The sequence below is a fragment of the Triturus cristatus genome, chromosome 8 (assembly GCF_964204655.1).
Source record: "Triturus cristatus chromosome 8, aTriCri1.1, whole genome shotgun sequence".
NCBI classification, from domain to species: Eukaryota; Metazoa; Chordata; class Amphibia; order Caudata; family Salamandridae; genus Triturus; species Triturus cristatus.
In genome coordinates, this window is record NC_140591.1 from 584116420 (window position 1) to 584130091 (window position 13672).

Genomic DNA, 13672 nt, shown 5'->3' on the forward strand with positions numbered 1-13672 from the left:
CATTTTGGGCCGTTTCCTGTCACAGGCACTAGGCCTATCCACACAAGTGAGGTGCCATTTTGATCGGGAGACTTTGGGGCTTGCTGGGTTTGCGTACGTTTGTTGCTCCCCGTAGATTCCAGAACTTTCCATCACAGAAATATGAGGAAAATTTGTTTTTTTCAAAGTTCGAGGTTTGCAAGGGATTCTGGGTAACAGGACCTTGTGATAGCCACACACAAGTCGCCCCTTCCAAGATTTCCCTGGATGTCTAGTTTTTAAAAATGTATAGGTTTGCTAGGTTTCCTTAGGTGCTGGCAGAGCTAGGGTCCAAAATCCACACCTAGGCACATTCAGAAAAAAGGGTCAGTTTCACTGGAAAATGTGATGTTTCCCCGTTGCGTTTTCGGCCATTTCCTGTCGCTGGCACTAGGCCTACCGACACAAATAAAGTCACATTTTTATTGGAAGACTTTGAGGAATGCTGGGTTGGTGGACGTTTGTTGCTCCCCTTAGATTCCAGAACTGTCTATCACAGAAATGTGAAGAAAATTAGTTTTTTTCCCCCCTAAGTTTGAGGTTTGCAAGGGATTCTGGGTAACATAACCTAGTGAGAGACATACAAGTTGCCCCATCCTGGATTCCCCTTGGTGTCTAGTTTTTGAAAATTTGCAGGTTTGCTAGGTTTTCCTACGTGCTCAAAATCCATAGCTAGGCACATTGCGAAAAAAAGGTCAGTGCCTAGTGGGCTTTCTGCAGCCCTGTTTAGGGGGGGGGGTTGATCGGGGGCTATTGCCCTGATATGCCCCACCCCTACGTATATAAAAAAGCCAGCGTAATCCCTGGTGCCTAGTGGGTCCACTTCCCCCAGGGGGGCAGATCAGTGGCAATTGCCCCTGTCTGCCTCCTGGGGAGTCAGAAAGGCTAGGGCATTTTTTTGGGTGGGTGGGGTATTGGCATTCCCTTCTGGGTAGCCCAAACCCCTGAACTTAAAAAAATAAAAATCCCTGGTGCCTAGTGGGCTTTCTGCCCCATCTGCTTCCCAGGGGGGGCAGAAAGACTGTGGCAATTGTTTGTGAGTGGGGGCATTGCCATGCCCATTCAGGGCAGCCCCACCCCTACGTATAAAAATATAAGAATAATCCCTGGTGCCTAGTGGGCTTCTTGCCCCCTGCCCCCAGGAGGCAGATAAGGGGCTATTGCCCCATTTGCCTCCGAGGGACAGAAAGACTGTGGCAATTTTTTTGGGGTGGGGGCATTGGCAGGCCCACTCTGGGCAGTCCCCACCCCCAGGCATAAATAAAAAAAAGAATCCCTGGTGCCTAGTAGGCTTTCTGCTCTCCCCGCCCCCGGGGACTGATCCGGGGCTATTGTTGCCATCTGCCTCCTGGGGGGTGCAGAAAGACTTTTGTCTTTATTGGGGGTAAGGGTGGGGGCATTGGCATGCCCAGGGTACTACACCTAGCAATGTGTTTTTTTTTGATGGAGTGAGGAGGGGGATTTTTATGAAGTGCGAACTAGACCCAAAGGTATCACAGCGCTTTACATGAGCACTATTTTTACAGACGGACACATTTTTTTTTTTTTGATAGGCACGGGGAGATTGTGATTTTCCCAGAATCACAGGATGTTGAGCGTTCCTGCCGAGACTCGAACCCAGTTCCCCAGCTCTGAGGTTCACCGCTTTAGCCGCTGGGCCACATCCTCTCCTCTCCTCTCAATTGGGGGCCTCTATTGCAATATGGAGCGAACTTTAAATTCTCTTGAATCTTGAAGGAACGAGCTGATGATGGGCTGGAAGCAGGGGAGGAGGGCTTAAGTCTTGAAAATGCCCAAGGGGTGGGAATTCTGACATTGCTCCAGAAAGAGATTATGTTCTGAGCTCAAATGTTTTCCTTTTCTCAGATTTCCACATTGAGAATTTGCAAGTGAAAAATAAAACGGTGTTTTCAAATGTATTTCCAAGTTACTGTATGGAAGCAGGTGAAACCTGGGATCCAGGCTTGAGAGAGGGTAGAGGATGAAAGAATGTTTGTTCTCGCAGGTTGAAGCAGCAGAGGAGTTTGTGAAAAAAATATCAATATCGGCAGATCGCGCCTCAACCAAATGGTCTCAATACTGTTAGGGCCTGGCTTGTATTTGAAAACGTCCAGTTGCATGTACTAGAGCAGAGATTACTGTGGAGCAGCAATATTTAATTGTGTTAACATTCTTTCGGCCTCGTGAATCTGTGTACTTGTTTTTTTGTTTATTTTTTTGTTTTTTGTGAGCGAGAGAAGGTACATGATGATCTTTTCCACAAAGCAATTTACAGCTAAAGAACTGATCAGATGAGGCATTATTAATTTCCACATGTGCATGTTGAAGTAATGCACTCACGTTTTTGAATCAAACTGTTTCATTACTGTGATCAACTACCTTCGATTAAAGGACTGCAAATGAAAAAAAAAATGTCACTTCTGATGTTTTCTTCTAGTTGAAGTGGAAATTACAAAGTTGAAAGTCGGGCTTTACTTTGAAGCCGAAAGGAAAGATGGCACGAAGAAATTCCAAAAAGCCAAACATCTCCAGCTCCATGGAATCCGAGGAAATCAGTTTGGAGACCTCGGTTCCCACGGATGACATTTCCTCACCCGATGAGAGAGGTGACGGGACCAAAGTTACCCGACAGCTTATTGAGAGGAAGGAACTTCTGCACAATCTCCAGTTGTTAAAAATCGAGCTGTCCCAGAAGAATCTGATGATTGACAACTTGAAAGTGGACTACCTAACAAAAGTAAGCACAATTAAAAAAACTGGGCCTCTCGACAAAAATAAATATTTTTGCACATATATTGTACAAACCTTTCATCTGTTTTAACTGTTTACGAAGTCGATCTTGACAATATGTTAATATTTTAATTGTTAATGTGAAAAGTACAATATATTCGTTTCAGTTCCAGCTCATTTGAGAAACCCAAGAGCAACAACTAGTGCTACTTTTTATAGTGGTCCTCAGAATTCCAGTTGGGTGTATTATTTTTCCCCGCTCCGATTAAATTAGTGCTGTTTTGAGCGAAATAGTGTGGGATGCGTTTTTTTTATGTAGAAAGCGAGTTTATGCATTGGCACTGACTGATACTGCGGACCCCAACACTAAGAATTTTCAAAATCTCAAAACATCTTAGTAAAACATACTTTATAAACGACTCGGCATATGATTTGTCATAGTGACCAACCATTCTAGTCTTTCTTTTCTAGGTCTCTGGCTTCCATTGACCTACAGTCTGTACCCTGTGCAACACTACTGTAGAGCAAGAGGATTTATTAGATTGAGTGGCACAGTCGGAGATGTATGTGGTCTGCAACTCCCTCCAGCCTTGTGTAGATAGTACGGTCTTATTTTTATTTTTGTAATGGTCTGCTGGCGATTTCCCCAAGAAATATTATTGATGTTGTAATAACAGAATGAGTACGCTATGGAGTAGCATGGTGGTTGATGACATTTTTGTAGCATACGTTTAAGATGCATCGTGCTTACAAAGTAAAATGAGCTAAATCCAATACATATTTCCACTTTTCTTCTGTGAACATTTGATTGCTGATAAATCTCCTTAAACAATGGGAAGCCTTTTAATCATGAAATCAAATGTTAACCTTTCTAAAGCACTCTATCTTTAGGCGTTATCCCTTAAAGACTCCAGCTGTGTGTAATCACTTGATAAGGTATACTGTTTACAATAATCTAAATTGCTTTACTGTAAGTGCCACCCTAATATGAAGGGGGGGGGGGGGTGTTGTAACAGTTCAAGTCAAAATGATAGTTTTTTTAGGTAAGCTAATTGAAGAATCGTATTGAACGTAGGGGATAGGTAGTGCAACGAGAGCAAAGCTAGGTTCCCCGATCCGATATTTCCAGATGGTTATCAAGAACATTCCCAAGTGAAAATTCTGTACTGTGAGGGGGTCAAAATCCAAACTCCTGTATGATCTAAATATGGTTTAAGCTGACTGATTACTATCTTCTACAACAACCTCAGAAAACAGTTCTAAAATTGCCGGGGCCAGAACTACTCAGACTTTTGTCCATTTTATTGGATGACCACAACACTTTTAATTAGTTCTGAAACAACCTCTTCATTTAATGACCCGTTGATGAGAGGGGCAGAGGATAACATTGGAAACTTCTGCCAGAATTCTTGCCCTGTATGATTTCCAAGAGAATCATTAGCTGTGATTTGGTTAACATCTTTTTATGTAATGGGTTTTATAATGCATATGGGATTGACTTCCAATCCTAGAGAGGTTATATTATTAACAGGAACTTTCGAAAGAGTGGAAACGGAGAGTTTAGCAGTTGCCATAATGCTCTCTCTTGTTATATTAAACTTGAAATGGGTTTTGGAATGCGAGTACTGGAGCCAAAAAGCTCTTAATTATGTGGAAAGCTTCCCAGACTGTTTTCTTTGCGCACAATAAAGTTCTGATAAAACTGATTTTGTAGGTGTTTGCATAGCCTTATCATGCATATAGACGATTCAGCCATTGTGCATTTTTCATAATTTCTCATATATCTTCTATCATTTAGCCTCTAGATATCAGGAGCTGTATTCTAGCATTTGAGGTTTGTGTGGTATGGTGTAGTGTTCACAAGTCTTAAGTCCTGACTGGACAAAGCTGATTTGCTATTTTACCCCATCTTAGGAAATATCCTGAATTCTAAGAAATCACATGTAATATACTTCATATTTTGTATTTTATGTAGGATTGTTGTATCTTTTTATGATCTATCTTTCCTAGATATCTGGTGGAACCATGGTTGAGTCAAGTTAAGGGCAGATGCTGGGTACTTGTAGTCATGAACAATTTTGTAATAGGTAAAATAAAACCAATCCATTGTTATGGATGGAGCTTTAACTAATTACTCCAGCCACAGTCAGGACATGGATTTTTAAACATTTCAAAGTAGGCTTTCTCAAAGGGAGTTGGCTGCCTACCAGAGGTGCATATTCTGCTTTCAGGACAAAAGGTGTATGAAAGTCATACAATGCCTTATGAAAAAGACAATCCTGTCACTGTGCCATATGAACCACCTACAGCTTTGTGATGGACTAGGAATTGGCCTGCCAACTAAGACCCAGATCTTTCATTGTGGGAGATGAGCCCGGGGGTAGGGACAGGCAAGAGGGACTCCATGAACAGTCTTGGGAAATGACCACCATTTCTCTGTGTGATAATCTCAATTATTAACTAGGGATGGAGCGCAAGTTGAGTTCCTACAAAGTTGAAGATTCTGCTTTGCCTTTGTGTAGTCAACAAATGTAGTTCTTCTCGTCCCTCAAATTCTGAAATAAATGGAGTTCAATATTTCTGTATCTAACCTCCCTCTGTACTTGTGGTGTATTTAGTATGTCCTTGCTGAAGTTCTGAAGCTTAATTTTAATCCCCATAGGGTGCGGGAGCCTGGCAAATCGAATACAGAGACTTGACAGTCCTATTCAGGGGAGTCCAACATTTTTAAAAGTAATCTTTAGAATATTAAAAGACCTACGGCCTGATTGAGAGTTTGATGGACAGGTTACACCGTATTACAAGTGCATTATATCAAGTGGCCCTTGTAATACACCAGATGGGAAATCCGTCATGTTTGTGAAGGAGTAACCCCCTCTGCCGAACTCTAAATCAGGCCCTCAGTTCACCAATGAGAAGTTAATATATAACACAGTAAGGCAAATATGTACTTTCTAGCCTTTCTTTAAACCAGAATATGTGATCAATAGTTTAACACTTATACACTCCTTCACAAAAATAGAAGGTCCATGCCACTGAGTTGAAATTGTACAACAAAGCGTGCTCCTGACAGGTTTTAAAGATCAGTAACATGGTTCACAATACAACAATTCTGCTAGTATGGAAATACTTTAGCTGCAAGAGAGAAAGCACAGAATTCTGAAAACAGATTCTCAAGCAAACAGAAATTACATGGGAATGACAACCTGACTGAGCTTCAACATGTTCCCAATAAGTTTATCAGCGTGCTGATATCTTCCAACTTGTAGAAGTAAATGAATCCCTGCCAAGGAGCACGAAGACAGTCCAGTCCCTTCCCACCACTGAAGAGTGCGAGGGAGGGTGAAAGCGTCACAATAGAGAGGAGAGGGGCAGCCCCGGGGAAGCTGGCAGCTCGCTTGAAGCGAGGGGAAAAATACAAGTGGTGCGTAAAGACACACTTTGTACTTTTAGTACTTGCTTATGAGAAGCAAGGCTGATAGTAAAAGAGGAGCACTTACTGCTAGCCTTGCTTCCTATAAGAAACAACTATAAGTACACAGTGCGTGTTTTAAGCACCGCTTGCAGGTTTTCAAAACGCATAAATAAAAGGCATTGACATTTACAATGCAAGACCTATTGCATACCAAATGCTTGTTGAGCTCTGAGACGGAGGCGGCAGCAGCCATAGAAAGGCAGGGACCGTGACGCCAGGCCGTGAGTTTCAAAAGCAGTAAGGAGGAGGAGGAGGCAGCTGCAGCTAAAACAGACCTCGGTCTTTGAATGCACAACAAATGTGGCAAGATTTACAGCCCTGTTTACAACAGAGCTCTGTAAACTACGAGCACTAGTCACCAGTGTTCCAGCTTAAAGAAAGAAATAGTGCTGAGAAGCTGAGGAACAACACTTGTACCTGGGGAAGTCCTTGAAAATGGGCGAAGCTTTCAAAGCCCATATCATGAATACAGCATGTCTCGCAGAGACAGCGCAATCGCTGCTTAGGTGAGACCTAAAAACGGCAATAGATAAGTCCACATCATTAAGATACATAAAAAGAGCTCTTCCAAGAAACCATCAGACAAAACCATGGAAGCATAAAAAGGATAGTTACAACATTAATTAACAGAAATACATTTTCTTAATCTCAACTGTGTAAAAAATGCAATCATGATCGAACAAGTGGAAACCTACTGTAACATCTGTAAAAATGTCATGGCTAATTTACAAGCCATGACACAGTTTCTCCCTAAAAGTGGAGCAAGCCGATGTGATCTAGGTTTTTTATGAAATTTGCAATATAGAACATAAGGCATCTTGCTCTGGGGTGCCAAGTCATCACATGGGCACGGAGGCAAGATTTTGACGCACTCTCCTACCTTGGAAAACGCAACCTGAAACTGTATAAGATCCATATGAAAATGATACCGTAGATATCAGTGTTCAAAATTCGTAACCATAGGAAGATATGGCTGGGTGCCCTCCATGATTAAGAGCGAAGAATAAGCCTGAACAGTTGGCCTAGTTGACTCCCTCCTCAGACACCTCTTCAAACATCTAGATGCATAAATCGGAAACTACCTCTTTAGAAACTGTTATCAATGAATCCGGGTCACTAAAGAACTCTGGTTTCCCCTGGCTCCCACAAAGAGAGACACTAAATGCCAATCATTGAATACGTTGAGCATACTGAAGGGACATACAATCTCGTAACACCGAACAGTTGAATGTGGTCTCTGGTTGGTCGAAACTGCATACCACAATAATAGCTGATAGATTTTTTTTTTTTTTTTTTTTTTTTTTGAAACCGTTTATTGCAGTTCGTAAAAGTTACAGGTATGGGCCTACAACCATCCGGCCGGCCGCTAGAATGACAAAAACATATTGCACACATACAGTAAAAGTCTCTAGGCAGTGCAGAGCAGTGAAACAGGAGTAATCAATGGTGCAGGCCACTCAGCTCCAAGCCCACAGTACGGTTCCCTTTTCTTGAAACAAAACAACACCAAAAAACCACACCCGCAAGGCAACCCGCGATCCAAAATAACAGCACGTGCTCCATAAGTGGGGGATCTAAACCAGCAGCAGAACTCTGGAGAGGGGAATGGGAATAGATCAGGGACTGGGGGACCGCGCGCCCGCGGCTGAGGGAGGGGGGCCGTCTAGGGAGACGGAGCAGGCGAGGCAGCCGGTAGCAGCGGCGGCTCACAAATACCCCCGCGGTAGGCGTTCCAGGGGCCCCAGAGTTTCACCCACGCCCCAGGCTTACCTCTCGCCACATACACCACCTTTTCACGAAACATACACCAATCCATATGCTCTTTCCAGGCCGACACCGCAGGGGGCCTCTGGGATCCCCACAATTGAGCAATGTCGCGCTTGGCTATCATGTATCCCAGAGTCACCCACCGCGTCTGCGGGACCGAATAGTCATTCGGTTCCCATACATTCAGCAAGCATCTCCTCGCTTCAGGCAGCAGCGCAACACGCGTCACCACACGCAGGACCTCATGCACACCACGCCAGAATCGCTCCACCTTCGGGCACTCCCACAGTATATGCATGAAAGTCGCCAACGCACCACAGCCACGCTTACACATTCCGTCACCAGCAAAACCCATACGCAGAAGCCTTGGCCCCGTCACGTAAACCCGGTGAAGGATCTTGAGCTGGACGAAACGAAGGCGAGCCGGGATGGCCACCTCTTTCGGAGAGGCCACCGCGGAAATCCAATCCTCATCGTCCAGCTCCAGCCCGTCGGCAACCCAAGCCTCGCGGAGATTAGTCAGCAGGCACGATCTATCATTGATCAGTTTTTTGTATATGAGGGAGATCGTGCTGTCCGGGACATGGCCATCTAGGACTCTGTCCTCCAGGGGGGAAGACTCCGGAATGGATGCGACATCCGGGAAGACGGAGCCCAGCGCATGGCGGACCTGTAGGTACCGAAAGTACTCACTGCCCTGCAGCTGGAACTCCGCCTGCAGCGTCTCAAAAGTTTTGAATCCCCCCCCTCGTCCAGAGATCTCCCACCGTGCTGATTCCGATCGTGTCCCACTTCTCGAAGCCCTTCGACGTCCACAGGGAGCCCAACCTCTCAGACGCATACAGCGGTGACGCCCGGGTCAAACGGTCCTTCCACCCCATAGCTGCATTAGCCGCGTGCCAGACACGCACCATGACACGCGTCGGTCCCGTCAAACGGGAGTCGGGCGCGCCCGCGTAGAGCGCTCGATTGTAATCGCCACCGGGCAGGAGCATCTTATCCATCCCAAATGCCGGGTTCAAGGCGGGCCCGTAAAGGCCATGATTAATTGCAGCTAGTTGGGAGGCCCAGTAATACCGTTTAATGTCAGGGAGGGCGACCCCCCCATCGTACCACGGGAGCGTCAATTTAGCCAGAGCAATGCGCGGCCTCCCGTCCCAGAACAGGCGCCGCTGGAGGCCCTCCACCTCACGGAAATAGCGTGCCGGGACCAAGTCCATAGTATTCTGTAGGGCGTAGAGGAAGCGTGGCAGGGACATCATTTTAAACAAGGCCGCTCGGCCGAGCGGCGAGAGCGGCAGACGCCGCCAGCGCACCACGTCCTCCCTCAAACGCCGGAGGGGGGGTAACAAATTCCGCTCATAGCGGGCCTCCGGGTCAAGAGTGATATAGATACCCAGGTACCGAAAACCTTGGGAGGCAATCTGGATCGGACAGTCCCGTGGCAAGGCCGGAGCCTCCCCGGAAAGCACATATACACAGGATTTCGCCCAGTTGATGACCAGACCTGAGTTGCGACCGAATGAACGCAAAACATCAACCAGGACGATCAGTGATTTACGCGGGGAGGCGAGATACAGAAGGATATCGTCAGCATAGAGGGACACACGGTCCTCATGCTCGGGGGTCCAGCGGAGACCACGGATAGAAGGGTGCCACCGCAGCCACTCCGCCAGGGGCTCCAGGGCCAGGGCAAACAGGAGAGGCGACAGGGGGCAGCCCTGTCGCGTACCCCTCCCCAGCGCGAATGGGGCCGAGACTCGCCCATTCACTACCACCTGCGCCAATGGGCCCGAATATAGCAATTTGACCCAGCTAATGAAACCCGGGCCAAACCCGAATTTTGCCAGCATCGCCCAGATGTATGGCCATTCAAGCGTATCAAACGCCATGGTGGCGTCCAAGGACGCCAAGATGGCCGGCTCCCGCACAAATGGGACACGCGCGAGCACCCCGTGCAAGCGCCGCAGATTGAGCGCCGTGTTGCGGTGCGGTATAAAGCCAGATTGGTCTTGGTGGACCAAATCGCCCACCACGCCAACCAACCTGTTGGCCAACACCTTGGCGAGGATTTTGGGCTCCGCGTTCAAAAGCGAAATCGGCCTATAGGATGTGACCCGTTCACGGGGCCTCCCCTCCTTGTGGATCACCACAATTGTGGCTAGACGCTGGTCCGGCGGGAGGGAACCCCGCGAGTGGGCCGCCAGGAACATCCCGCGCAGGTGGGGCGCCAACACATCCGGGCGTAGCTTGTAGAGCTCGATGGGAATACCATTGGGGCCCATGGCCTTGCCGGATGCAACCGAGCGAATAGCCAAGGCAATTTCGTCCGAGGTGGGAGGGGCGTCCAGCGAATCCCTGTCCTCCACCGTTAGGGAGGGCAGTGCGATGTCCCGAAGCAGGGCATGGGAGTCTGCCTCCGAGCAGGGGGAAACCGGGGAGTAGACTTCGCGGAAATAATCCGCGAAGCAGGAGACAATGGCTTCCGGCTCAGTGACACACGCACCATCAACACTCTCAATCAAAGGCACCACACGGCTCGCTCTCTCCCTCTTATCCAACCACGCAATCAATTTGCCAGCCTTATCACCCACATCATACAATCGCCCCTGCTGCTCTCTACTGAGGCCCCTGGCCGCCTCCGTGACGAGGGCCCGATAAGCCGCCTGCTTTAGGTGTAGAACATGCAACTTGTCGTCCGTTACCCCGCTTCCCAGGTCACCCTCCAGTTCTGCAATCTCGGCCTCTACCCGGGTCACCTCCTCCCGCTCGCGCCGCCGGGCATGGGAGATAAAGGAGAGGGCCTCCCCTCTAAGGACTACCTTGAAAGCCTCCCACAGGGAGATGGCCGAAGAGACCGACCCCACATTCTCATCAAAATATCGCTGTAGGGATTTGATCAAATCAGCACGAATGGTGGGGTCGCGCAAATACCATGCATTGATTGGGGCCACCCTGCCATCCCCCCTCGGGAGGACATCGAGATGCAACAACAATGGGGAGTGGTCTGAGATACCCCGCGCCAGATGGCGCACCTCCCCCACCCTCCCTGCGTGGGCCGCCGGGACAAGGATGTAATCAAGCCGCGAGAGGCTACCATGGGCACCCGAGTGGAAGGTGTACTGTCGCAATACAGGATGCTTTAATCGCCAGCAATCCACCAGGCCCAGCGTATCCAGAAGGCCGGGCAGCCACGCCTGTGCCCGGGGGAGGTCCCTAGGGGGATGGCGATCCATAGACCCAGAGGCTACCGCATTAAAATCCCCTCCAACCACCAGCAGGCCACTCGGAAGGTCCAGAAGGAGGCGCCCCAGGTCCGCAAATGTGGTGGCTTGTAACCCAGGCGGGACGTACACTGATATAAAGATAAACACTCTACCCTCCATTCTTCCCACCAGAACCGTGTAGCGTCCCCTCTCGTCATGGCGCACCTCATCAATCTCCAACGGGAGCGAGTTCTTGATCATAATACCCACCCCCCGCGAGCCCGAGGTGAAGCCAGAATGGGCCGCCAAACGATATCCCCGCCGGTTCATTGCATGAAAGGAGTTACCTATAAGGTGCGTCTCCTGCAGGAAGACAACATCTGGTGAAATACGTTTTAAGTACTGCAGGACCACACCACGCTTAATCCTATCCCCCAGGCCGTTAACATTCCATGACAACACAGCCAAATCCCTACCCCCCATCATGCGTCGAAACAATCGGTCGTCCCCCATCGAGCATCCTAAAAACAACAACATAGTAGCGGGTTTGCCCTGCGGTGCTAACAAACAACACACCCCCCCCACCCCCCGGTCCCAACAAAACTCCCCCCTCCCTGCACCCCTGCATGAGCCCAGACAGCCCCCCCAAAGTGCAGTGTGCCTGTCGCCCCATAGCTAAAATACTAACTAGTCCCCCAGAGGAGGAGGGAAGCCCCCAACAGACCCCGCACGACCTCCATAGGAGGGGAAAATACGCAATCAATAAATGGTGAAGGAACAACGTCCAGAGCAAGGCCTATGCAATCACCCCTCAATTCTGCTCCGGCGGGCCCTCCTCGCCAGCCGCGCCCCCCCCGCCCCCCCGGCCCCGATCTCCAGGCAGAGTGTCCAGCCAGTCCCCAGCCGCCTCGGGCCGGTCGAAGAAGTGCGTGCGACCATCCACCTCTACCCTCAGCTTAGCTGGAAAGAGCATTGAGTACTTGAGGTTCAGGTCCCTTAGGCGACGTTTAACACCAAGAAAGCTCTGCCGCTGCTTCTGGACCGCCGGGGTAAAGTCTGGGTAGAAATGTACCTCCATGTTGTCAAGCTTGACCGGTCCCTGTTGTCTGGAGGATAGCATCTCTGTCCCGGAAATTAAAAATCCGGGCAATGAGAGGTCGCGGCGGGGCACCAGTCTTAGGTCTGCCCCCGGGGACCCGGTGAGCACGCTCCACCGCAAAAAGCTTACTCAGCCCCCGGGGCTGGAGATGGGTCAGGATCAACTCTTCCACGAAAAGATCCGCCGCCTCCGCCTCTCGTCCCTCCGGCACCCCCACAATACGGACATTATTCCTCCGGGCCCGACCCTCGGAGTCCTCCAGTCGCCGGTCCATCAGGGCGCTCGCCTGGCCAAGCCGGCGCACCTCCTTCTGGAGGGCCACCACGTCCGTCGTGAGGCTCGTTGTGGTGTGGGCCAGGGAGTCGACTCGGTCGTTTGTTTTGGACAAGTCTGCCCTCACAAGGCTCACATCCACCAGGACCGAGTCTATTTTTTGCGCTAAGGTGTCGAAACGCTGGTCCACCGAGGCCTTCATCTCTGCGATGGCGCCCATGACGTCCCGGAGGGTCAGATCCACCGGATGAGCGGATGCCTCCGTCGGGCCCACCGGGGATGCACGCGATGTCTCCGGAGAACCCTTCTGGAGCGTGTAGCGGTCCATACTGTTGGCCTGGTGCGCCGTGCCACGGCGGGTCGTCTTCACCTTCGCCCGGTCGCCATCTTGTTTGGTGGACATGCTGGCTCTTCCACCGTCGTGCCAAGCACCCCAAACGGGCCGCTATACCAGGTCACGGGTGCCAGGGGGGGGGCAGGGGGCGACCACCGAACCGCGGGTCAACCCACCGCCGGCGGGTCAGCCGGGCTCCTGGACAAGGCCACACCACCACACCCCGCTCCGCAGTCCGACCCCGCTTGAGAGCTAGGAGGGCGCAAAAGCGAAAGTGAAAGTGCGGGGTACGCCAGTCGCCCAGCCCCGTTCGCCGCTGTTATTCACTTTGTCCCCGGATCGCCCCACTACTCCAATCCGGGGGGCCGGCGAGGAGAAGGCCACAACCTTCGATCGATGCTCCCACCGGCGTCCGGGGTCCGATTCGAGCCCAAAAAACGGGTGGCGCCTCAGCTCCGGTTCCCCAACACAGTCCCCTCAACAAGGACAGGATATCGCCAGGATTAATTCAGGAGGTCGCGGAGGTCCTCGGGAGCCTCGCACCTACGCGGCCATCTTGGTTGCGCGCTAGGCTCCTCCTCCAATAGCTGATAGATTTGATCAATTCCTGTCCGCTAAGTAAGTCCAGCTTCTTTATGCACTATAACATTAGAGCAACTCAGTGGAAGGGCTAAAAGCCTTTTAAGAAAGCAATTTTCCATAATCTGCAAATCCCCACAATCCACAATGCCACAAACACCAGCACCATATCTTGCCACGAGACAGTTTGT

General features: G+C 49.8%; 1 protein-coding gene across 3 annotated transcripts in view; it reads left to right on the top strand.

Moving 5' to 3' along the window:
• Positions 1–13672, top strand: part of PIBF1 (progesterone immunomodulatory binding factor 1) — an 848309-nt gene that overhangs the window by 51855 nt on the left and 782782 nt on the right. For all 3 annotated transcript variants that reach the window (XM_085622002.1, XM_085622001.1, XM_085622003.1), the window contains exon 2: positions 2456–2755. In XM_085622002.1, the coding sequence (XP_085478128.1) occupies positions 2513–2755 (243 nt within the window). In that variant the 5' untranslated portion in view covers positions 2456–2512. The remainder of the gene's footprint in view (positions 1–2455; positions 2756–13672) is intronic.